Source organism: Neolamprologus brichardi, chromosome 7, assembly GCF_056152115.1.
Source record: "Neolamprologus brichardi isolate AB-2024 chromosome 7, ASM5615211v1, whole genome shotgun sequence".
Taxonomy (NCBI): domain Eukaryota; kingdom Metazoa; phylum Chordata; class Actinopteri; order Cichliformes; family Cichlidae; genus Neolamprologus; species Neolamprologus brichardi.
Genome location: NC_142110.1, coordinates 64,227,021 through 64,253,514, shown reverse-complemented (window position 1 = coordinate 64,253,514; position 26,494 = coordinate 64,227,021). Strand labels below are relative to the sequence as shown.

The 26,494-nt window shown below is 43.4% G+C and overlaps 1 protein-coding gene across 2 annotated transcripts; it reads left to right on the top strand.

Moving 5' to 3' along the window:
• LOC102776573 (BTB/POZ domain-containing protein 10-like) lies at window positions 1–26,494 on the top strand. Of its 2 annotated transcripts, none has more exons than XM_087844118.1 (8): window positions 1–165; window positions 11,630–11,871; window positions 11,958–12,261; window positions 13,675–13,777; window positions 17,737–17,857; window positions 20,986–21,183; window positions 21,511–21,621; window positions 24,697–26,494. In XM_087844118.1, exons 2-8 carry the CDS (start codon window positions 11,691–11,693, stop codon window positions 25,149–25,151), a joined length of 1,473 nt encoding a protein of 490 aa, XP_087700244.1. In that variant the 5' UTR covers window positions 1–165; window positions 11,630–11,690; the 3' UTR covers window positions 25,152–26,494. The 2 variants fall into 2 exon arrangements, with proteins under 2 accessions (XP_087700244.1, XP_087700243.1); XM_087844117.1 differs by lacking the exon at window positions 1–165 and adding an exon at window positions 4,208–4,525.

The following is a 26,494-nucleotide window of genomic DNA, read 5'->3' as shown; positions in this document are numbered from 1 at the left end:
TCACCCAAACCAAAACAAAGAGTCCTCAAGCTAACAGTAGTTTGTCTACAGGGGGTTTTCTTACAGAAACACTCGTCTTTTTCAGCCTCTCCAATCTTCGGTTAAGGGTGCAGCGGGCTGTTTAAGCAACTGTCACGACTACAAATCGGAATGTAACGCAAAAAGGTAACGGGGAGCTTTTTTAACTCTTTTTTTCTGCTAGCAGTTAGCTCCTAGCAGTCAGGAGATGCTGTAAGCGCTAACCTAATAGGCTAACCTGGTTTCTTATAATTTTATCAGGTTACGCAGCTCAACTAAAGTTAACCATCTTAATTTGATATTAACTCAACTCTTTGCTGAGCTGGAGCTACACTTTGTGTTTAGTGTAGTTCTGTTAAGTGTCAAAACTCTGTAGTGGGTGGTTGTTTGTAGTTGCTGTAAAATAAGAAGCTGATGTGATAATTCACCATTATGTGATATGAAAGCAGGGTACATTGCAATCCATATGGACAGACAGGTGATGTGATGGTTAATCCCAGCTTGAGTGAGTGAATATTTATGAAATAGTTTGATGGCTCCACTACTTCTGGATCCATAAATTTATTACTGAGCTGGGAGTTGACCTTTGCAAAAACAGCTAATTTTCCCGTAGATGAGGAGGCGGCAGTGCTGTTGTTAATGCAAGGAAGGCTGTCTGTATTGATTTTTGCTGTTGTCCAGATCTTTGTGGAATGGTCTTATCAGTGCATGATGGTGAGAGTTATTATAAGTGCGCTTTGAAGCTTATCCTGGAGGTTAATGAACTGTGTCTTGTTGCCATGACAGCAGAATAGGATGCTAAGGATAGGGGTGAGATCTTGTTGCAGGCTAAAACCTTTATGGATTAGCTGGATTAGCACTGCTCCAAAAAATTAAGGGAACACTGGATCATCACAGTATAACACAAAGTCAGCTCATGGATCACATAAATCATTGTGAAACTATTTAACCTGCTTTAGTGCAGATGAAAGTGACAACAGGTCAAACAGGAGAGGCAACAACAAGACAACCCCTGTAAAAGGGAATAGCCACAGACCTTTGCTCCCTTCTTATCTTTCCTGACTGTTTTTTTTTTTTTCTCGAGTTTTGATTTTTGCTAGTTTCCTTGTCAGTGCTAAGACCGTGAGAGTATACCTAGGTATACTGATGAAACGGTCGACATAAAAAATTAACACGGTGTCAAACACAAACATGCGTCATCATCCGTTCAGTCTCATGTGTACCGATTTGTGTGCATGTAGACTGAATTTAGTATTTACGCCCACATTTGGAGGATGCAGGAATTAATTATTTTGTTGCTCGTATCAGAGAACACAGTTCATCTAAGACCGGTGATTTTTAAATAAAATGTAGTTAATTTTATTAATTGACATTACAGACAACTTGGTTTGGGGTTTGTCGGTAAGTGTTCAGGACTAGGTTTCAAAAAGATTTCTCCTGACCACTACTCATGCGAGGGCTTTCAGCTGGGTCCGAATTTTCTCCTGGACACATGTCAGATCGACTACTTTCTTCTTTTCAAATATTTATCTATTGCTATTACACACTGTGTCGTCTCACAGCATCACTATTATGTAATTAGTGTTGATGTTTCTGTGATCTTGCACTTTTCCAGCTTGAAAGCTGCTGAGAGACAACAAGGTTTTGTCCCCCTTTGCTACTCATGTCAATGCAGCGGTAACTCTTAGAGAGACCAGGGTCTTGTCTTTGTTTGAATGGTGTCCGTAGGTGAGTATGTGGAAGTAGTTAAAGTTGAAAGATGTGTAAGTTGAATGAAGATTTGAAGATTCTCCCACTGAAATACATTATAAATTTCTTTTGAATAAAGTTTAATAATTTAAAACATATAAAACACAGGCTAGAGTCAAATGTCAATCATATATATTCCACCCCTGTAACATTCTCAGCTTTGTAATTCTTTGTCAATATTCTTGATATTTATAATTGAGCGATTTTTATATATTTGTACTATTTCTTAAATTTGTAAACTCTTGTATTATTTAAATAGTTTAGTCTGTTACTGTTACTGTCTCGGAGCAACTGTAACCCACATAATTTCCGTAGGGATTAATAAAGTATTGTGATTCGGATTTATTTAGAGCAGGTAGTTGTACTGCCCTCTAGTGGAAGAGAATGTAATTGTTCTGCCCCTTACTCACGCCGATCGCTTAGAGCAGCGGTCCCCAACCCCAGTCCGCCAGAGTTGAGGCTCGGGTGTGAAATGAATGGTTTCCGGGTTTTATCGGTTTTTATCATTTTTTTAAAAATAGTTTTTATCGTTAACTCGCTTTCCCTGGGTCTTTTCCCGTGTGTTATGAATAAATCTTTTTTGGGGGGCACCGGTACTAGTTTTATTTTGTTGTATTTATCCGCGACACCTTAAAGGCCGGTCCATGAAAATATTGTCGGACATAAACCGGTCCATGGCGCAAAAAAGGTTGGAGACCGCTGTTATAGAGTACTAATCAGGTGGAACCAGATAACCTTCCACTGCACGCCTGATCATTTCTCACTGCACACCTATGTGCCGCTGCATAGTGGTTGAGAAACACTGCTTTAAAACTCAGCTTTCTTGGTTGCGATGGTGACGTGTTGAACTTTCTGCACAAAATATCTGCTGACTCACAGAACAAACGTGGCAAGTTGTGTTCACAAACACGAGCAAATAATTTTAAGTAGTGCAGCTGGCAAGTCCATGTACAAGGACTGGAAACATTCCTCAGACTTTGATAAATGTTGTCATATCATACACTCTAGGAAGCTTGGAAAGAAAAGCGAATGGACTAATTTATGTTTTTTAAACACTTAGATTACCATGACCTGGGTGACTCTTTACAGATATGTCATATTTAAACCACCCAACCATCTCCGTTAAACCTGGAGATGGTTGGGTGAAAAAATCCCAGTAGATCAACAGCTTTTGAAAAACTCAGCCCATACCGTCTGGCACTTATAACCTCTAAGTCAACACCAACAAAGTCGTAATCACCTTTCTTACCATTCTCATTCAAGTTTACCTGTTTTTTTTACCATGTCTACACGTGATTGGATGATTAGATGTTTGTGTTAACGAGCAGCTAAACAGGTGTACCAAATGAAATGCCCAGTGAGTGTATGTTTTCTTGACATTTCCTCAACTCAAATATTATCTGACCACCGTGTTAAGAATATTTAAAAAGGCTATGCAAGACTCAAAAAAAAATTGTTGCCAGGTTGCTGAGAGTTCAAGAGGTACGAATTGGGTATAAAGAATTTAGCATTTGTAGTATGCAGCACTTAAGTAGGTGTAATGCCTTAGACATCTAGCTGAAGATAGAAGTAGGCTGTGTTGAACAGTCAGTGCCCATGAAATGCAAGATTAAAAAATGTATGTGTAAAATGTAGTAATAATTACAGAAGTAGCTCCATGTCTTAGTGATCCTATCTAAAGAGATTTTTAACCCATTTACAACGCACAATAAACAAGTTTCCCCCCACAGGAAATATATTAGGCAAAAAGAAATGGAGGAATAAGAGATAAAAAGACAACAATAAATAAGCAAAATACAAGAATATCCAGTTATAAAACGCCTGGGGACTAAACTTACCAAATTAAGAAACAAAGCGAGGAGATAAAATATATTGCTTTCAGATGCAAGTCCAGGGTTTCTGCTGTTTCAGCATTCAGCACAGTGAGGGAGATTCTGCTAATGATATTGTTATCCAGGAATTCATCCTGTTTGTTCTTCAGTCACTTCAAACTGGAAGTTGTTGAAGGCAAAGAAAAAGAAAAAGGGAAAAATGCGTATTAATGCATTTTTATTTCATGCAAAGGGTTAAGTATAAAAGAGGTTGTGTTATCTCTGCATTTTATCTTCATCAAACTAGGATCCAGAGCCTATGAAATTTGAAGAATTAATCTCATTTGCGGTTTTTCAAATATATTTATGAGGAATGGGAAACTGGAGGATTTCCGTTTTATTAGATAATATCACAGTTTTGAAAATAATTTTTAAAGTTCAGTAACCTTCTGGATAAGCCAGGGTAAATTTTCTTTACGATATAATGTCAAACAAATAAATCGTTATAATTGTTGTGCGCAAAGAAAGAACGACTTATAAGCAAACAAAAAAAATACACGGAGCCCTGAGAAGTGGCAACTTACGAGGATCACGTGAAGGCAGCACCGCTCTGATTCAGCGAAGCACGCGGCCATTCACAGTTTAAGGTCCCTCCGGTGACTCCGAATGACTAGCCCGAGCGAGTCTTCCCCCTCTCGTTATCCAGACACGTTAAACGCTTTTGGTGGATTTTTATTTGTGTTTTTATTTTTTAAACCAGCGAGTTAAGTCTGGCCTGAGTGTGTGCGTGTGAAACGATGCTGATGAAGTTGGAAAGTAATGAGCGAGGATGCTGAAGCTGCCGGCAAGCCCGCTTTGTTCGGAGGAGCGCAAGGCTTTTGTGCCGCTGTCATCCCGCAGCTCGTTCCCTGCTGCTTTGTCTTCACTTGGCCCTCTGATAACGAGCGGTAGGTGCACGTCGGCTTTCAAAGCACCGAGGCTTTTCAGCTCTGTCATTGTGTTACATGTGTTAGTGCTCTGCTCTCGGTATGCCTCCCTGTCATGAAAAGAATTATAATAGTGGTCCAAAAAGGAAGAGCAGTGACAAGAGGTTTATCCTTGATGGGACTCTGTGGTACTCAGGGAGTGTGTGATGATATAAGGATATTTATGGTAGTCTCACATCCACTCATCCTGGGCAAGGGGTGGCATTTATATCCTTGTTATGAATGGTAATTCCCATTTTTATGCCTTTTTAATTAATTGTCCTTTTGTTGGATTTATTTTGTACAGGGCAGCTTCTTTGCCTTCGCCCATCAGTAGTGTCAGCTGCCCCTAAATAATAGATTGGACCCTCACCACTTGGGGCTCTCACCTCATGCTTTTAATAGACTGCCAGGACGCCATGCATCGTTGCCCGTCTTACTGTGTCTTAGATGGGTTGCTGACTTGCATTAAAACTGCACACACAGAACCAATGTACCTCTTGAGATGAATAAGAAAGTAGAAATGGTGGTATAGGAGGGGGGAGGGAGGGGTGTCCAGTAGCAGGAAATTAGACAAGTGAAATGTTAGCCCCGTCTGTGTGAAATCGTGGCTTCTGTAGACTTGCATTGCCATGTGAAAGATGAGAGGATCTGCCTGCCCTGAGTGAAGTATTGCCTTCTCAGTTCCTTTGTTCCCTCCACTCTGCTGGTGTGGCTGCTGGCTGGCAGCCTGTTTGGCTGCAAGACCCGCTTTTATTCTTAATTTCCCATTTCGGCCAAGCATTAGAATCCCATTGGACATTCATGCTGTGTCAGGCACTGGTGTAAATACATATATTACGTAATCAGCCACATCTTGCCAGAACTCTTAACTGTGGTGTTTTTGAAAAGGAGACTTCATTATTAATGAGCGTGTCATGAGTCGAGGTATGCTGTGTCGGACGACGGGCCGGGCTGCTGCTCTCTGTATGAATAATGGTGTTTTTCACATTTCAGGAACGGTCAGTGCCTGCTCTGTGTGCGCGCCTGTCGTACAGTTCACCTGAAGACACTGAACCTGAAGCAGACATTGGTGTTTTTGTGTGTGTGTCTGCACCCGTTTCTCCTTTTGCTCAGCTACTGGTGACCCTTCCCTTCAAGGACACTGGCGGAGTCTGCAGCTCTGTATTAATACGGAAATTATTATTCATTTTTGTTTCCACTTTGATGTCTGAGAGGTTATTCTGCTTGAGAAGTTAACTATCTCCATGTGCATGGCTTTAAAAAAATGTTTTTATTTTAGACACGCTAAATTTGTAGAAATTTGTGTGCAAACAGTTGAGCTTTTTGCTTCACAAGACTGATGGGTTGCCGTCAGGTAAAATGAATAAATGACCTTGAATCGCCATAGAGGCAATTCATTGCTGCATTGCTTTTGCGGAGAATTCTTTTTTTTTTAAAATTTATCAGTTTGCTTGTCTTCTGACATTATCTACCCTCCCGCTGACCCAGCCAGACAGTTAACCAATTAACCACTAAATCAGTCTGTCAGCCAGCCGGTCAAACCGTCTGACCAGCAGCAGCAAGCCGGCTGTCCGGCACGCTGAGATCTCAGCCGGCATCCAGGGAGCCTTTTCTAATTACCAGCCTTTGAGGCTCTGCCAAAACATGCAAAACCTGTTTAGTGGGCATGGTGCAGGGAAATAAAGTTCAGTTCTGCTGTGTTATTGAACAGCTTACTTAACCCTTGGTTCTAGAATAAACCCCAGCGATTTTCCTCACTTAGCGTCTTGTTAAAAACACAAAGTGCTGTCATTATTTGAATTATCCTAGATGTATATAAAACCATCCAAAGGGCGACAGTACTTGGAGTGTGCAGTCCTCCACTCTGGGTTGATGACAAATCCCTGGTGGCACTCCCGAGTTATAGTTGTAGAGTTGCTATATCTAACAGTCTGGGGTATACAAAGTATCCAGAAATGCCACAGTGCACTTTTTAAAGGTTGTAATTTCAGGTGGAAAGCAAACGAGGCAAGAGACGTTACTATTCACAGCTTTCCTGTGGAGAAAACTTCCAAAAGATGGATTTCTCTCCTGGTGCATTCACTCGACTAAAAGAGCTCACACCACAAATGCTGTTGTTTGTTTTGTTTTACGCAAAGACTAAAACCAAATAAAGCACAGATATTGAAGTACTGCTGCCTGTGACCATAAATCAAAACTATTGTAATGTAAAGTTTGGATGGGTTTTAATAGCAACAATACTGATATTTGGTGACTACTGTAGACATTTATTCCAAAATTGGCTTTCTTTTTCCTTTTTTTGTGCTTTACTGCCACCTTTTCATGGTTGTAGTGTGTTATGTCATATCAAGAGTGAAAAAATGTCCCTACAAACAATTTCATTTAAGAATATTGATTATTTGAATGATCAAACACATTTACATCCTAAATAAAAGTATCCCATATTGTGGCAGTGGATGCTAGTTACTATAAGTAGACACTCTCACCTCTTCTCTGTTATCATCTTTATTTTGATGTACAGTTTGAGTGATGCCCTAAATGTTGTCCTCCTCGATGTTCATGTTCAAGTTCAAATTGAAAAGACTGAACAGAAGACATGTTAGAAATCCAGACCAGACGCTTTTTAGTGTATGTTAATGTAACAACTTGCGTTGTCATTGTCAGAGTTGAAGCCACTTTTACAGGACCTTGTCTTTTTTATGAAAGAAGTCAGCCTGTTTCTTCCATTTTATGTGTCTCTGATGATATCGCCTCCAGTAGACGGTCATCATCATATTTCATAGCGACTCCTCTCGGGAGACCCAGCTCTCTTCATTACTGAGACCTGGATTTGTTTCTGCCTTATAAGCTCAGCGCTATTGATCAAAGAGCCGGCTGTACTGTCGCAGTGGATCTATAATGGGTGCATTCATCAACACATCTAACAGAGTTATCAATCAGTAATAACTAAATAATGATTTAATTATCAGAACCTTTGGTAGTGCAGCACTGTGTTAGTAACCGTTTGGTTGGTTTTGTACACTTAAGTGTTTTGTCAACCTTTAGGTTCTGGACTGTTATTAGGCTAAAGACATTCATGTATTTTATTGTCCTTTTTCAAGTTTTCTTTCAAACAAATAAATAATTGAGTCAGATTAATCAATACTGTCATTAACCGTTTGGTACAGACCTGTGTTGATAGTAAATGCAGTGATATAATTATCACACAGCTATCCAAGCAGGTTTTATGTTCCCTGTTCATCATGTCCCGAACTTTATCTGTTCACTGTTGATATTGTGCATTTAAACTCGTCTGCTTGTAACTACATTATATGACTTCAGTGTACTGCACCTTTATTCTGTTTAGGCTCCATCTTTTTATTTTGGGAATCTCCTAAGGCAGCTTTGTATGATTCACAGTTCAAACTAATCCATATTTGTTGATCCTGGGTTAAAATTAACAGAATGTACTGACGGCATCTGAATTTTAGTATTTTTTGGGGAAGAATGTGGAGAAAATTGATGTTCACATCTCTAAGATCTGGTTGAAGGGGACATGTTAAGCTAGTGTCCAGCTCATATAGTAGCTTTGCATGATTAACAGTTCAAAATAATGATAGAGTGAGAAATCTCTGCTCTGTGACATCGCAAAGATTCACGAACAGATAAAACGTCTGAAACGGTGTTTAGAACAATCTGAACCTGAGCTTTGGGCTCCTGGGGATTGTTTTGTACCTACGGTGATCTTTTTGAAACTTTGTCAGTGTTTAATATGAGCACCTATATATGTAAAAGTATAGATAATGCTTTACATTTGGTATTTGTCATGTAGTTTAACATGACTGAAGATCTGTTTTTGCAAGTATTTCTCTTTCAGTCTTAAAACAAAGAAAGCCTGAAGCCAATAATGGAAGCGAGTTGCTTTTCGCTTGAGTGTGCGTGCCTGCCTCTGCATTTCTCGAGTGCATTAATGCACGCAGGAGCTTGTGTGTTTAACTCCTTTCTGAAATGGAGGGCAGATATTGTAAGAGCTCTCTCAGGGCTGCTTGTCTGTCTCTGGAAAAAAAACACTCAAGGAAGCATCGCTCACTCCGAAGCAAGGTGGAGCGGTCGTTACCTATCTGTCAAAAATCTGTGAAAAACCAGCTCGTGGAGCAAACAAACAATCGAGACGATTTCTCTTTGTTGTCCTGTAGCCGAGTGAGTTCGGCTCACTCAGATTGTTTCACATGGATACACCCTCTAATTGATGCTGATGTAGTGCGTGCCTGTAGCTGGAGGCTGAGGTCGGTGGTGCTCACGGTTTGGTGCAGTTGTGTTTCTGCAGCACTTAGGGCCTGTTGGGGTTCACGCGAGTTGACTGCAGACTTTTCTCGTCCCACGGCTCGGCATGTAAAAAACTACTCTGTTGCTCCTCGAGCGATTTCTGCACGACAGTGTGAACGAGTCTAGAGAGGATGCAGTCGACGCACAGAGCAATGTGCCTCGCCGCTCCATGAAGTCACGCATCAGTACTTTGGGTTTCTGTGCGATCATTAGTGCCGTCCCACTTGGACTCGAAGCTTTGAGCACATCAAACCTGAATGGCTGCTTTGAACGAGTTTCTAAAGTGATGCTTTAAATATAAAAACCTTTATGGAGTTGCTCGATTATCTGCTCACTGTTCAGCTCCATGAAGTATAAGACGATGAGAAGCTGTCAGATATGAGGTGTTTTTCTAGAGCTACGGACACAGTTAACGAAACGCTTAATATATATGTATATATATGGGATAAACGTTTTAGAGATTGGTATGCTTTAAAGTTTTGCGACCTAATAATTAATACCAAATCTTCTTATATTTTCCGTTTTGCTCTAATAAAATGATGCTAGTTGCTCTAAATATTAAGGGATAAATGAGAAGGGCAGATGAAGGTCATGATTGCAGCAGACAAACAAACTAATGCAATTTCTGACTTGTATTGATTCCACTCTTAATTTATGAGAACCTACGGAGCCCCGCAGGGGACATGGGAGAAAAAAAAATTAAGACGGACTTTTTGCGAGATCTCGCAAAACTAACTCGGGATCTCGCAAAACTAACTCGGGATCTCGCAAAACTAACTCGGGATCTCGCAAAACTAACTCGGGATCTCGCAAAACTAACTCGGGATCTCGCAAAACTAACTCGGGATCTCGCAAAACTAACTCGGGATCTCGCAAAACTAACTCGGGATCTCGCAAAACTTTTGCGAGATCTCGCAAAACAAACTCGGTATCTCGCAAAACTTTTGCGAGATCTCGCAAAACAAACTCGGTGTCACTACCCGATCCGTACCGGAAACCCGATCGGTACCCCGCATGCGCAAATCTTACGTCACTTCCTCTCTTTGCCAACATTGCGACATTCAATATATTTGAATGATACGGTTAGCGCCCAGTTAGCTCCTAGCATTTCTCAACAGCTCTGCCTCCTTTTCGACTGCCCGGGACATTTAAACAATGGATAATCCGTATACAAACAAATTCATGCTTTTCTCCTCAACAGAGAGCGTTCCCCGATTGAACAACAGCGCCGTAAAATAAGAAGAATTGCGCCTAATTACAGACTTAATAATATTGATTTAGCAATGTGTCACGTGAAGATTCATCAGCCAGATTAAGTGTTTACTGACAATTGACAGTGATAGCAGACATCATCATCACTATTTCAGTCAATCCTCTCCTCACAGACAAGCATAAACACACTCGACTATCACTAAATCAAATTTAACACACGTTTGTAATGACGCCAATTCATTTTACAACGGGGTTCATTCGCTCGGTCAGCAGGTGGCAGTATCCTCGTACACTGGGGAGTACACTGCCATTAAACAAACAGAAGAAGAAGAAAACATCTGCACATGCGCGGTACGGATCGGGTAGACCCGATTTGTACGGTCCGACTTTGCACATGCGCAGTAAGGATCGGGGAGTCCCGATCCGTAACTATCTTTTTATTTTTCGTTTTTGTCTACATTGTACTGAAATGCTTCATTATTGCAAACATTTTAAGATATACTTATTATTCTTAACATCTTAACCGATACTCTGACCCATAACTATCGTAAAACGCTACGACCGGAAGTAGACACCTTTCGCGCATGCGGGGTACCGATCGGGTTTCCGGTACGGATCGGGTAGTGACACTCGGGATCTCGCAAAACTTTTGCGAGATCTCGCAAAACAAACTCGGGATCTCGCAAAACTTTTGCGAGATCTCGCAAAACAAACTCGGGATCTCGCAAAACTTTTGCGGGATCTCGCAAATGTTTTAGCCGCATTCTTCGGACGCTGGCCCGAAGCCGACCGGGAGGTCGAGGCACGATGTGCCGGGAAAGCGGTGTTCCTCCCGGCTGTAGTAGGTCTCGACCTCCCGTTAGCTTCAAGCTAATGGGAAGAATGCGGCTAAAACTTTTGCGAGATCCCGAGTTTGTTTTGCGAGATCTCGCAAAAGTCCGTCTTAATTTTTTTTTCTCCCATGTCCCCAGCGGGGCTCCGTAAGAACCAGTATTTGGCAGTTGCTCTCATTAAATTAAAAAACCTGTTTAATCTTTGCAATCATGGATTTCCATAAGACAGTAAAGAAATGCATGATTATGCTGTTTTTATGTATATAAAAGCCACAGAAGTGATAGAGATAAATATACGGAGCCAAACAATAATAGCCTTAATTAGTCTAAAAGTATGCGGGCATTTATTGGCTTCACCTGGAGAAGGTCGTAGGTCTTAATCTGAAACTGGCTTATATTAGAGTCAGGACTCGAGGTCTGGTTAATTAGTGAAAGAGTCAGTCTTTGTGTTGATGCACTTTCTCTGTCATTTACATGTTACTGCATTACACTATTAGCGCATAACTCGACATGTTCTGCATCTGTTTCATATTAAAAGCACTGCAGGGTTTTATGTACCTTACACAGCTGTAGCTAGTTGACCTGACCTAACTGTAGGAGGCATCAAGTGTTCTTAAAAAAACTCTGTTAATCTTCTCTAGTTTTATTCTACTGCATCCTATTACGATTTATTTTTAATCATCTAACTTTACGAGATGTGCGTCATTGTGATTTCCTCCCATCTCTTCACAAGTGAGCAGTGTGGTGTGTCAGCGTTGGACTGCAACCACCAGCAGCGGCCGGAGGTCAGGACCATGAGTCTGTATGGGGGCGGTGCCAGCGGCGGCGCGAGAGAAAGAGGAGGAGGAGCAGAACATTACCGGGAACAGCAGCGGCGGCGCTCCAGCGATCGTTCACGCGACTCCTCCCATGAGCGGGGAGAGAGCCAGTTGACGCCTTGCATCAGGAATGTTACTTCTCCCACTCGGCAGCACGGTGAGGAGGGTAAAGGTGCTTGTTGTAGATGGTAAAAGCAGGCCAAATATTCTCTGCATTAATCGTCCACATTTCTCCCTCCGTAGACCGTGAACGTGGCGAAGGAGGCTCATCATCCAGGTCCTCCAGCCCACGTCCACCCAGGGTTTCTCTTCCCCATTCCCACGTAGGACACGTACCTCGTTCCCTGGCTTCTCCTGGAGGTGACCACCACTCCAAAACTTTGAGCCAAGGATCCTCTGATATGATCTACATCTATGACCTGAGCAGTAAAGAAGGACATCGCAGTGGGCTGAGACTGGGAGAAAGAGTAACACTCATTGTGGACAACACACGATTTGTGGTGGATCCTGCTATTTTCACAGCTCAGCCGAACACCATGCTGGGCAGGTAATTGTCCAGACCACATCAGAGCACATTAACTTTTTTTTTACCAACAAAAATAAGTATTGAGGTAGTCACTCTGAAAATCAGACCAAAGTTCTCTGTTAAATTATGACTGCATAGAGATAACACAGGCCAGGTATATCATCAGCAGCTTATTTGCAAAGAAAAGCGTCTGGACTTCTTTAAGTTACTTGAAGACGTTTCACCTCTCATCCGAGAAGCTTCTTCAGTTCTAAGGTCAAATGGTGGAGAGTCCCCGATATAAACCTAGTGGGAGTATCCCCCCACAGAGCAGTGTTGCCAACTCCTCAGTAAGGAAAATCGCTATTGGTTGTCCTAAAAGTCGCTAGAAGTCGCTAAATGACGTCATCACCTAATTTGCATAATTGGTCATGCTAATGTCATTGTAACCTACGCTGCTGGAGAGAGAAATAACATCGTGGACGAGACATAAAGTGAGCAAAAAACGTCCTAAATGCATTTAGAGTTTATTTAGAACTACAAATTAAATTTCTTTTAGCAATTATTGTTTTTTGTAATGTAATGTCACAATTCCAACCCTGCTCCTTTACCCGGGCTTGGACCGGCAAAAGTGACCCGAAATAGGCACTCTGGTGGAGTTACTTTGTGTGTGTGTGTTTATAAGTAGTTTTAAACCTGATCCACAAAACAGCATAAGAGTAAAAGAAGAACTGACTGCGTTACAGCACCCGCTGCTTGTTGAGAGTAAAAGCGATATGCGCTTTCACGTCTTTTTTTAGCAACTTTTTTTAGAAAAAAAGTCGCTAGGGCGTCTGAAAACTCGCTAAATATAGCGACAAAGTCGCTAAGTTGGCAACACTGCCACAGAGGGACAAAAGGACCCTCTGATGATCCTCTAATCGCCTGAGCCAAGGTGTGAAACCGGGTGTGGGTCCCAATCAGCCAGGGTTTCGGGTGAGCTCATTGTGAAACCTGGCCCCACCTTATCATGCGAATTCCTGAGGTCAGATGGCCCAGGATGTGAGTGGGCGTTAAGGCATCTGGGGAGGGAACTCAAAACTGGATTATAGATGTCAGACAGTTGGTGTCGTAAACCACCGCCTCTGTTCAAAGATGGTCGCTCACAGTGGACGTAGATGGCTTCTTTCACTCCTCTTTCAAACCATAAATCTGGGACTCTCCACCATTTGACCCTTAGAACTGAAGAAGCTTCTCGGATGAGAGGTGAAACGTCTTCAAGCAACTTAAAGAAGTCCAGACGCTTTTCTTTGCAAGCTCCTTAGACTACGATGACCTGGATGACTGAGAACCTTCACAGACATCAGCAGCTTATGCATTTTAACGAACACAAAGCATGGCAGTACAGATAGATGGTCATTTATCTGTTCAGCCGTTGTTTGCAGTCATTAAAAAAAACCTGCCGTGTATTTTCAGGATGTTCGGTTCTGGGCGGGACAACAATTTCACTCGGCCCAATGAAAAAGGAGAGTTCGAGGTGGCAGATGGTATCAGCTCCACTGTCTTCAGAGCCATCCTGGTGAGAAAGGATGTACACGGTGTCTGTGTGTCGGTCACTTTCTGTGTAATCCTCTCATTAGTGTTCGCTTCACTGTCATTTCTTTCCCTGACTTTGTCTCAGACTTTTCCATTTCCCCTCTATTAACCACAGACCCAATGAGTTTCTTCTCTTGTATTCTCTGTGTGATTATTTCGGCATATTCCTTCTTTTTTGTAACCTTTCTCTCTCTTTTTCCATCCTGTGTTTGGGAACCTCTCTGAAAACATTGGATTATTTGCATGATCTAAAAAGTTGTTAAACTCTCATTTATTATGGTTATCACAGGTCCTAAAATAAATATTGTGTTACCCACACAGGGATTGCAATTACAGAAGCAGCAAAGTACCTCAAACAAGCTGATGTTGTATCCTAAAGACACAGCATCAGCTCTTTTTATTCTAAGAAGCACGGCTCATTGAGGAAAGTTGGGGTCGTATATCTGCTGAGAATATTTGCAGTCTCAGTAAAGTGTCTGTTTCTGGTGGGATCTTATAGTTACAGTCAGACTTTGCTTCTTTCGCATCCAGCCACATGCTGGCATATTCTAGTGGGTTGCAGAGGATAACAAGCTGATGGGAGTTTATTTAAAATCGAAGCTCTTCTTCCATCTGTTCATATGACGTGGGCTAAATAGAAGCACCCGTACATTGCAGTGCAGTTCAGTCATATCCACCTATCCTGGTATAGTCTTGCTAAGATTTTGGGGGCTTTTGCTGCAATTCAGCAACTCTTGCGAATGATTTATGGTCCTACATTTGTGTCCCTTTTAGAGAGGGATTGTGTGACGGAGACATTCAATCCTCCAAAATGCTAGAAGCGGGTGGCCTGACAGCAGACTTTATCCACAGGTAGAATGCTGGTTGGCTTAAAATTGACTTGAACAGTAAAGAGTAGAGTAGAAGAAGCAGATGAGAAGCATTAAAAATCGCCACAGTGGACATTTTCATCTGTTTTAACACTCCGCTTCACTACAAAGAATTTCTTTGTATATTATTTTTATAGTCACCACATACATGAACAAGAATATTACCATATTACTGCTTGTTCCACGTATTTTTCACACTCTACACCTATAAACTGCCAGCACAATACCACACCATGCACTTTAGTCCCCACACTTGCTGTCTGCTTCTTCATTCTGTAGCCCATCACCATGTAACAGGGATAACAGTTTAACACACTCAGAGGTAGATTCATGTGAAAGTCCTATGTGCAGTTGTACTAGGTGAGTTGTAGTATCACTAAAATGTCAATTTGTGACATCTAATACAAATTAAAGTCGAGGCATTGCAGTTAAATGTAGAGAGAGGAACTAAATGCTTCCTGCTCTTTCCTCTAACATAGATTATTACTCATTTGTCATTTGTTATGCCCGAAGAAAGGAAGAATCACTTTAATTAAATACTGCAGAATTTAAATTGTGCCAGGTGCAGCAGAGTACTTAGAGTGAGGATGCAAAAATACATCAGCCAAGTGTCTTGTCGCGTATCGGCTGCTAACCAACTAGTAAATAAGGTGACATTTACCGGTGTCACTGTCCCTCATTTATCTGCTTTTGTCATAAAGTGTTCAAAAATATCGATCGATCCCTATACAACCGTTGCAAGAGCTTGGTTCGCATTGCCGGCAATAAGTCGGACTCGTTCCCGGTGGGTGATGGGCTCCGCCAGGGCTGCCCTTTGTCACCGGTTCTGTTCATAATTTTTATGGACAGGATTTCTAGGCGCAGCCAAGTGGCGGAGGGCTTTCGCTTTGGTGGCCTCAGGATCTCATCTCTGATCTTTGCGGATGATGTGGTTCTGTTGGCTTCATCGGGTGAGGGCCTCCAGCTCGCACTGGAGCGGTTCGCAGCCGAGTGTGAAGCAGCGGGAATGAGGATCAGCACCTCCAAATCTGAGGCCATGGTTCTCAGCCGGAAAAGGGTGGAGTGCCCACTCCGGGTCGGGGATGAGGTCCTGCCCCAAGCGGAGGAGTTCAAGTATCTCGGGGTCTTGTTCGCGAGTGATGGGAGAAGGGAGCCGGAGATTGACAGACGGATTGGGGCTGCAGCTGCAGTAATGCAGACGCTGCACCAGTCCGTCGTGGTGAAGAGGGAGCTGAGTGTAAAAGCGAAGCTCTCAATTTACCGGTCGATCTACGTCCCTACCCTCACCTATGGCCACGAGCTGTGGGTAGTGACCGAAAGGACGAGATCGCGGATACAAGCGGCGGAAATGAGCTTCCTCCGAAGGGTGGCTGGCATCTCCCTTAGAGATAGGGTGAGAAGTTCGGCCATCCGGGAGGGGCTCAGAGTAGAGCCACTGCTGCTCCACATCGAAAGGAGCCAGCTGAGGTGGTTTGGGCATCTGACAAGGATGCCCCCTGGGCGCCTCCTGGGTGAGGTGTTCCGGGCATGTCCCACCGGGAGGAGGCCCCGGGGCAGACCCAGGACACGCTGGAGAGATTATATCTCTCGGCTGGCCTGGGAACGCCTTGGTGTTCCCCCGGATGAGCTGGAGGAGGTGGCTGGGGAGAGGGAGGTCTGGGCCTCTTTGCTTAGGCTGCTGCCCCCGCGACCCGGCCCCGGATAAAGCGGATGAAGATGGATGGATGGATGGATGTTCAAAAATAACACGATGACGAGCTGATAGGCAGGTTTTTTTCTAATTGATGGCACAAAAGTGGTTTTTAGGTATTTATCAAGTCAGATTTTATACCCTTAAATTCTTTTCTGCTAAAAGAAAACTGAAGGGGAGAATTATTACAGCAGACACGTCGACGGCCGTAATTAAAATCAAAACTGATAAAGAAGGAGCGGTATGCACCAATTGACAACTAACCCCCAACATGAAAAAAAAAACCTGTCAGTATAAACTATTGCAAAAGCACTCAACACGTCGAGAACCCACAGCCCCTCGGGGCATGCTTTGATGGGAGAAGCTGGCTTATAATGCTAATACTGTGCGAACAAGCTGAAAACAAAGATCTCTTCTGAAAGAAACTTGGCCAGCTTTAAAAGGTGAATCTGACCCAGAGGCTGCAGGACTGTCTGGTTTGCTGGATCGTGTAAAAGTGTCTTGTAAGGCCGCGAAGGAAACTTTTATGTTAGTGGAGCTTTATGCATGCTGCATGTTTTTATCTGAGAGTACAACGGAAAGAGGAACTGATGTGAGATAATGTAAAGGCTGTTATGCACAGATATGAAGACAGTTGAAATGTTTGGTATGTGTTACAGCATACTGCTGCTTCTTTTTCCTGGACTATTTACTGCCCAGCTGAAAGAGCACCCAGTGCACAGACCGCAGTGAGCGTGCTTGTTCGTTAATGCTGATTTCATCTGTTCATAGCAAAATAATCATTAGCACAACAGCAGCCTGAGGAGAGGAAATATTCTGAAAATGTTCTGTGTTGTTCTCTTTGGGAGAGCATTAGTAACAACGGGCGGAAAGCTGCTCGATTGTGGTCGTGGTATAATGGATTTTTGGCAAAAGCCTGCATGTCTGTGGGAATTACACAAGGAGACATGAGGCAGAGCAGGAAATGAGATGTGCCAGAACTTTCTGTCCCGTGTGCCCCGAGTGTCTCCTCTCTTTCTTTTTCTCCCCATCAGTAGAAAGTCTCCTGGGTAACAGCCACGGTGAGGGTGCACAGGGACAGACAGAGGATGGAAAGTGGGGCAGGGAGGGAGGCTGACGTCGGAAGCTTTTACTTTCATCACCCTTCACCCTTTCTCCTCTAAGCCTCTCTCTCTCCTCTGTGACGTTGCTTTTTACTTTCATCTCCGCTCGCTCGCTCTCCATCCCTCCCTCCCCCCACTCCTCATCCTCTCTTTCGCTCTCTCTCTCAGCAGCAGCAGCATTAATAATGGCGCCTTGTTTTTTCTCCCTTGCTCATGTGCGTGCATGAACATCCACCGCTCCGTCCGTTTATGCGTGCGATCGCGCCGCTGAAAATGGCAGGATTACTACAAGTCGGGGATAATCCGCTGCCCTGACGGCGTTTCCATTCCCGAGCTGAGGGAGGCATGTGACTACCTCTGTATCTCCTTCAACTACAGCACCATCAAGTGCAGAGACCTCAGTGAGTATCTAAATGGCTAGCTGTTGATTTACTGCATGCACGCTGATGTAGTTCCTCCTTCTGTCAGTGCACAGTTTGGTGAGTGTGTTGGTTTTTTTTACTTCTTTTGTTTTTTAATGGGGAAAAAGTACACGTCTCTGCATGTTGCATGGGTACAGGCAGTTACTTCAGGAAGAGGAAAGCAATAATTTCACGCTAACAGGCTGGATATTGTTCACTGTCCTTTACTGAAGCCATCAGTTGAATGTGGAGCAGATTATGCGATTGATTTATTGAGAAAAATGAGCTGAAATAACATTGTTTGCTTAAATTTATTGCACAGCTACATTGTAGTGGTTTGTGACAATGCTACGTGTGATGGACGTTTGTTGTTGTTGTCGTTGTGCGTGGCTGTGCCTCTTGTTTGTGTGTCTGAGTGTGTGGGAGGAGTGGCTTCAGCGCGCAGCCTGCTGCTTGCTTGCCGCTCTATGCTGAGCTCTAAGTAGGTCATGATTAGCTGTGAGATTCAGTGCTTGTTATGCAGGCACATAACAAGCCAAAGCTGGTAAAGTTAATTAATCCACAACAGGATGGGATTTTTTTAAATTCTACTTTTTAGAGTAGAAGAGAGAGAGATTTCAATTGATTGCTGTTCCAGGTAGAAACACCAGGGATGTACTGATATATCAGCTCAGTATCAGAATAAGATTAAGATTGCATTTACCGATGTCACTGGCTGATATTTATCTTTTGTGTCACAGTACAGCTTACAATTATTAATTAATAAACCTTAAATCTTAATAAATATTAAGTAAATACAACCACAGGTGAGCAGCAACGCATGACAAGATGATTGGTTGGCGTGAGGGGGAGGAAGAGTCAGTTATTATTAGTAACTAATGATTAAATGCAGAGCGGTGCATGAACACATGGTGAGTGAAAGGGGACACCCGATCCAGCCCTGACGGTATACTTTATCAAAAAGGAAAATTTGGATTAAAAGTAAAGAGCCCGCAGTCTGAGAGAGACTTAATTAGTTAATTAAGAAGGTAAGCAGCAGCCAGGTGCTGCTAATCAAATGCACTTGATTAGCTGACCATCAGCAAGTGTGAGCACTTTTGAAAAGTTAGAAGTTTAAAATCATCATCAAAGATCTTAGAGCAGAAACTGTTGCTGCCACGATGTCAGTGTGGGAAAGGTTATGAGGCCATTTCTAATGATTTCAAAGTCCACCGTTATACACTGAGAAAGATTATCCTCATGTGGAAAACATTCAGGACAGTTGCAGTTCTTCTCAGGAGTTGATGCCACAGGAAATTCATCCTAAGGTCAGATGGCGCAATGCTTAGAGAAACTGCAAAAATCCCAAGAGCTCAGGCTCTACAAGCCTCAGTTAGCTTGTTAAATGTTAAATGTTAAAGTTCATGACAGTATAATAAAAAAGACTGAACAAGGAAAGGTTGTTAGGAGAAAGCCTCTCCCCTCTGAAAAGAAAAGGGCTGCACAGTTTAGATAAAGTTGCATCTGAGCAAACCTCTTCTGGAACAATCTCCTTCGAAGCGACGACACCAAAGTTGAGACGTTCAGCATTAATGCACCGTGCCACACGTGGTGAAAATCAAACACGGCATATCAACACAAACATCTCGTATCAACTCGCAGCACAGCGTTGGAGGTCTATGCTTTGGGCCTGTTTTGCAGCCACACTGAGGCGTATTTTAGAGTCAAATGTGAGGGCATCTGTCTGAGAGCTGCGGTGGAACCTTAAGAAAGCCGTGCATAAGCAAATGCCCGCAAACTCAATGAACTGAAGCAACATTGTAACAAAGAGTGAGCCACAATTCCTCCACAACACTCTGAGAGACTGATAAAGACATTCAATGAATGATTAAATCAAATTAGAGCAGGGCGATATGACCAAAAATATTTATCACGATATACATTTGAAAATTTGCGATAACGATATAATTGACACTAGATAAAATACTTTGCAACTCCACAACTTTATTAGTGCAAAAAAAACATCAATGTATTTTCACTTAAACAAGCAGCTGTTTTTTATGTGCATTAAAGTTGTATAAAAATATAAAAGTGCAAATGCAAATTCCTTGCTGGCAGTTTAACCAAAAGGCATTTCCAGTGGAAATTGGCCGACATATCCTCAGCATAACCATGTATAATATCCACAACACTTAAAAAGAGGTTATACACACACAATATGGTAATATTATGTTGAAGCACAGTACGTATCACTCCGCGAGGCTCCGCCTACGATAGCCATAATGCTCCAACAATCCATCAAGCGGTGCGGGTTCGTAGCTTAGCAAAGTCGTACTGAAACATTTGACAGATTTTCGAGCGCCGTGTACATAAAATCGTTTCGAGGTCAGTAAACACAACCAGAATTCATAAATAAGGCACACGGGATTATAAGGGGCTCTGTTGATTTTCGGAAAATCAAAGGATTGATTTTAAGTGTGCCGTATTTTCTAAAAAAAACACTTTAAAAACGACGGCCCGCTAGCATGCTCTACCAAAAATAGTGCTTTGTTGTGTATCTGACGGACGAAAGCCAAACCAGTTCCACACCACTGAAGTTGCAGCATTTTTACAAACCAGTTCTGGTTCATTGTTTCATTTAACGATCCGCTTTCGCTCTTCTCATTCTGCGTCGCCGGCATGTGCGTATGAAAACAAAGGCACTGCGCATGCGCGTTTTACCCACATTCTATCGCCGTATTTCATTTTCTTATCGTCGCCGAACATAATAACGGTATTACCGTGAACGGTATGATATGGTCCAGCCCTATTTCCAATTATTCCTGCTAAAGGTTGAATCATGTGGTGCCTCCACCACCACCTTCTTTAGAAATAACTTCTGTGGACACAAACTGCATTTTCAGAACTGTTAGTCAAATTTGATTAAAAAAACAACCCACAGTTAAAAGGCTCTTCCATATGCTTCTATTCAGGATTATCTGTGTCTCGACTGTTTCTATTATTAATCCAATACAGTAACAAGTTTGATACAGATAGTCGTTCATGTGGAGTAATTAAAGTCTTCTACTTGCTTTGATTAGAGCACAGCTCAGTATCGTTTCTGGCTTCTGCTTTCTGTCCACAATGACGTCTGGTCTGTTCGTCCTCAGGCGCCCTCATGCACGAGCTGTCCAACGACGGAGCCCGGCGTCAGTTTGAGTGTTACCTGGAGGAGATGGTGCTGCCGCTGATGGTGGCCAGCGCCCAGAGCGGAGAGAGGGAGTGTCACGTGGTGGTGCTGACTGACGACGATGTGGTGGACTGGGACGAAGAGTACCCACCGCAGATGGGAGAGGAGTACTCGCAGAGTAAGATTTCATAGTGAACCCTGCTGCTCCACTGATCTGGTTTGTTAGCCTCATAACTGGGTGACAGTAATCTGATTGGAGGCCGTGCTCCACTTTACAGAAACCAGGCTAAGGTGCCTCGGTGTGTGAAAGCAGGCCACAGTGGCACGAACACTTCCTGCAGCTCCCGCTTACTTTCTGTTTGTGTGGCTTTTTCTTGTTTACCTTTTAAATGTCTCAGATAGGGCAGGAAAGTCGTGCATTCGGAGAGTTGTCGGTTTTGCTTCGTATTTTAATGCGCTGACTTCACATTAGTTCGATTTTGAATGTATCTCTTGTCTTCCGCAGTCATCTACAGCACCAAACTTTACCGCTTCTTCAAGTACATCGAGAACAGAGACGTGGCCAAGTCGGTGCTGAAGGACAGAGGACTGAAAAAGATCCGACTGGGAATTGAAGGTACACCACAAAAGGGTTTTTTTGTTACTCATGGCTTTCAGAATAGTTTTTGTCTTCAAATGCAGTCTGGTCCTTGAATGTCTAAAGCCGATGTAATATTTTGTAAAAGTAATTGCTTTCAAAGATGATGTCACAAAGAGTCCTTATCAGCTTCCTACAGACTGCTTTTTTTCATAGCCAGGCTGGCACAGGCACAGCTCTGCTCAGCCTTTAGCTCCCAGTGGCAACCAGGACTAAAACCATCACAGATGTATCATCAAGTGCAGCAGCTTAGAATCATTTAGGTAATTTAACTCAATCAATGATGCGGTTCTGTTGGCTTTATCGGTTAATGACCTCCGGCTTGCACTGGAGCGGTCGTGGCCGAGTTTGAAGCAACGGGAATGAGAATCAGCACGTCCAAGTCCGAGGCTGTGGTTCACAGCTGGAAAAGGGTGGAGTGCCCACTCCGAGTCAGGGACGAGTTACTACTGGAGTTGGAAGGAGCTGGAAGAGTTGAGGGAAGTCTAGGCTTGTCTTCTCAGGCTGCTGCTCCCACGGCCCAGACCTGGATAACTGATCGACGATGGATGAAAATGAATTAAGTCTGAAAAAGTTCCACCCTGACCCCCCAGTTTTGTTCTGCATGATCACTTTTTTCTAATAATAATAATAATACATTTTATTTGAAACCGCCTTTCAAAACACTCAAGGTCGCTGTACACAGTAGAATAAAAGCAACATAAAAGCAAGAAGTTTACAGAATCATAAAAGCATAAGACATAAACAAATAAAATAGGAGAGTGGAAAGGTTATGTGGGATAAGCTATAACTCTGAGCTATAGATATCTCAGGATATTCAACGTTTCAATAGTAAAACTGTACCAGTATGTCTGAGACATAAAGTCACAAACTAGGTTTGGCACGTTGGATGTTCAGTCTGCTTTGTGACAGATCGCTAAGAACAACGTAGCCCCACACGGTGCTGCGACCCTTGGAAATGTTCCCCAAATGCACTTACAGGATTCCCGGCTCATCTTCTAGTCCATAATCACATGATGGGTTCTATAAACAAACAAGTTAGCAGTGGAGTTCCTCAGGGGCCTATGATGGGCCCAGTATTTTTCGCCCTATACCTGTTTCCCTTGAGTTTCAAAATAAAATAAAATTGGTGAGCTCTTGTCCTAGTTCTTCTTTATGTTTAGACCACATTGGTGTCTACCGTCTCCTAATACAAGTGACTTGGTGAGGTCATGTCTGTGTGAGGAGAGGATGGAATAAATTCATTTAGGAGACATCAGTCACCTTCTTGATGATGCTTTATGATGGACTGCTATCTAATCGTCATAAGCAGCATAAAAGTCTGCAGAGTACTTCAGCTCACATTACAGTACTTGTCATGATGGCTTGTTATGCCTGCTCTACCTCCTGTAGTTCAGGAGGAAGTTGCTCTCCGATGCATCCTTTGGAGTATAAATGTTAGCTAGTACTCCAGGAGAGTAGAAACGCGCTATGTAAGAATCACCAAGCTAAAAAAAACACAACAGCAAACCTGGAAGGAAAAACAGTTGTAGGTCATGGAAACAGTTTCACAGGAACAAACGGGAGCTTTCCTGCAGGCCTGCACAGGGATGTTTTTACTCACACTACACACAGTAAATGATGTTGTTTAACAGGTTGTTAAAATCTAAAAGGCTGAATCCGAGGCAAGAATTTCCACAACAACAGTAAAATGCCTGTAAATGTGGCTTTCATTACATGACCTTTAGGAAAATGTTAAATACAAGCTCTAGCTTCATGCTAAAACTCTCAGTAACACTCGCTTCCACTTTTTTCTGGCATGTCTCAAAGCTGAAGCTCGAAAAGAATCAGGGCCACACATCCCACATTTTTTCAATTATCAGTAATTAACAACAGAGGTCCCCAACCCCCGGGCCTCGGACCGGTACCGCTCCGTGAGTTGTTTGGTACCGGGCCGCGAGAGTTGAGGCTCAGGTGTGAAATGTATAGTTTTCAGGGTTTTTATCGGTTTTCAGCGTTACTTTGTTATCGTTTTTATCGTTTACTCTGTTTTCCTGGGTCTTTTCACGTGTGTTATGAATAAATCTTCTTTTTTTCGGTACCGGTACTAGTTTTATTTTGTTGTATTTATCCGCGACACCTTAAAGGCCGGTCCGTGAAAATATTGTCGGGCATAAACCGGTCCGTGGCACAAAAAAGGTTGGGGACCGCTGATTAACAATATCCAAATTGAATTTTTTTTTGTAAAATATAGGTTAGTTTGATGCCATCAGCAGAGTCTTGTTGGTTTATTTTCCCATCATATTATATCAACTCAAAGAGTGTTTGAGTCAAATGGTGAATTTCACAGAGTCATTAGTTATAGTTCAGCTGCTTAGTTTGGATTCGGGAGGCAGACAGCCTCTACTTTTAAGATTTGGCTTAAAACTTTTTGATAAAACATAGTTGGGGTTGTATCGGGTGACTCTGAATCCTCGCTTAGTTCTTCTTGTCCTTAGTGGGCGACCAGCGGCGGTGGTCTGCCGCGCAACCGGTACGCTGCCGTAGGTGCCGCAGGTTCTCTTGCTTGACCAACGATTATTTTCCACGCTTTTCGATCTAAGGCGATGGTTCTTGCCTGCTCGAGGTCAAGTCGAAGGGCCTTCAAATCATCCTGGATTTGTTTCATCCATGTCTTTGGTGCATTTCGATGCACCCTCCAATCGGTGGGGCGGGTCAACCAGAGTAGGCCATGGGGTAGCGGCTCGGGTCCATTCGACAAATGTGGCCAAACCAACGGAGTCGGCGGCGCTGGATTAGGTCGCCGATCGTCGGTTGGCTGCCGCAGCTGGTGAGGATGGTGTCATTCGAATGACGGTCGCGAAGGGCTTAGTTACACTGCTCTAAGATCAGACTGCTGGAGGAGGCTACCCATGATGGTTTTATACCAATAACAGTATGTCATTAACTTGTGTGCACTCATCCTCCAACCAATAGATGCTGTTAATGCGTATCTGTCTGCGAGCTATTTTGCAACCCAGCTCCACTCGAGCTTGTTTTGTCCTGACAACATATCCTTCCTTCCTTCCTTCCCAGGATACCCGACCTACAAAGAGAAGGTGAAGCGACGACCTGGAGGCCGTCCGGAAGTCATCTACAACTACGTGCAGCGCCCCTTCATCAGGATGTCCTGGGAGAAGGAGGAAGGCAAAAGTCGGCACGTGGACTTTCAGTGCGTCAAGTCCAAGTCGACCACCAACCTGGCAGCGGCGGCCGCAGACATTCCGCAGGACCAACTGGTGGTCATGCACCCTCCCGGGCCGCAGGTGGACGAGCTGGACACTCTCCCCCAGCAGGTGGTGCTGGGGCCGGCGTCTGAGAGCAGTGCAGCCCCCCAGCCAGCACAGGCCTCCGAGGGCCTGAACCAGCAGGCTCAGGACGGCTCGGGCCCGGCCGCACACAGCAACCAGCAGCAGCACAGCAGCGGCAGCCAGACTCAGGCCACTTACCGCTACGAGCCGGACCCCGACATGCCGTCACCCTCTGCATGAGACGGTTTGCTACACTCCCCCCCCCCTCCACCTCTGTGTTCACACCTCCAGCAACAAGTGCTTTCACCTTCACCAACAAGGCTTCTTGCGTTCTCATCACAGCTGCACACATGTCGCCACCTAATGAAGCACACACACGTGTGATTGGCCAGCAAGCACACAAAGTTGTAGAGTTTAAGTGGCGTGTTGCTTTCAGTGTGAGCACAGACTTTTCCAGTGTCTCCACCACCACCACCACCTCTTCCTCCTGAGTGGCAAAACACCAGTTTGCCTTGTGTTGCACCTCTGCTGCAGCTGCTTTCAGTCCACACGGTGTCCGAATGAATGAGAACTAGAAGCACATCAGCAAACCTCCCCTCCCACCTCTGTTTACTCTTTTATTTGTCAACCAAAGGAGAGTTTAGTGGACCTTTGTGTACACGTGAGGAAAGATCTGTTTTACATGTGTGAATGCTGAGTGCTGTGTGTGTTGTAGAATACTGTACCTCACTGGGAAAGTGGATTTCAGTGCCTCTGCATATTTCTGTGGGAGGGGGGCAATAATTTGATGTGAAGATGGACTCTTTTTCTTGTGTCACAACGTTTCACACAACATATGTGTTTACTTCAGAGGGGTGCACTACAGAGCGGCTTCAGCATTGAGTTGAGTTAGCTGATTCGACAGTAATTAAAACCTCAGTATCCCAGAGTAGACGGTAATAATGGCGGTTATAAGTTTTCTCTGTCGACACAGATTTTCTGCACGCTTCCATAAAACCAGGTGTTTGATGTGGCTTTTTACTCTTCTTCATCACAAATCTGATCGAGTGCCAAATATGTCACTTTGAGATATTATAAAGAGGGGATAAACAGTGTGTGTGTGTATAAGTAATATAAATAAAACAGCAGAAGGCAACACTGCTGTGGATTAATAAATTAGAACTCAGCATGCTCGATGTGCTGCTGTTTATTTGGACAGCTGGATATCAGCGCTATGAAACTAACTGTGTCATGCACAGTTTGCAGAGCTGTGGCTTTACGGTGGGACGTGATGGTGTGCTCTGCAAATAGAAATGTGCCACTTGCAACAGATTTTAAACCAAAACTCTGAATATAATTTGCTCCGATCAGATTATATGATCATCACCTGTTAACTGAAGACTGATCGTTTTGCAGTGCACCCCTCTGATAAGTTAGGTCTTAGTTTAAGTCTTGTTTATTTTCTGCTCCACTCCTGAGTCTTGACTGAGGTGCTCTGAAACTCTGCACAGATCCATCATCACTGCTGCGAGCACACAGGATGTCAGAAAAGATGCTGAACACGTTTTTTGGTTTGTTTTTTTAAATAAATGCTATTTACAACA

Coding starts and splice junctions, on each gene's coding strand:
- LOC102776573 (XM_087844117.1), top strand. CDS start 4,398: ATGAGCGAGGATGCTGAAGCTGCCGGCAAGCCCGCTTTGTTCGGAGGA. Junction 11,872..11,957: donor TTCTCCCACTCGGCAGCACG/GTGAGGAGGGTA, acceptor CTCCCTCCGTAG/ACCGTGAACGTGGCGAAGGA. Junction 12,262..13,674: donor CCGAACACCATGCTGGGCAG/GTAATTGTCCAG, acceptor GTGTATTTTCAG/GATGTTCGGTTCTGGGCGGG.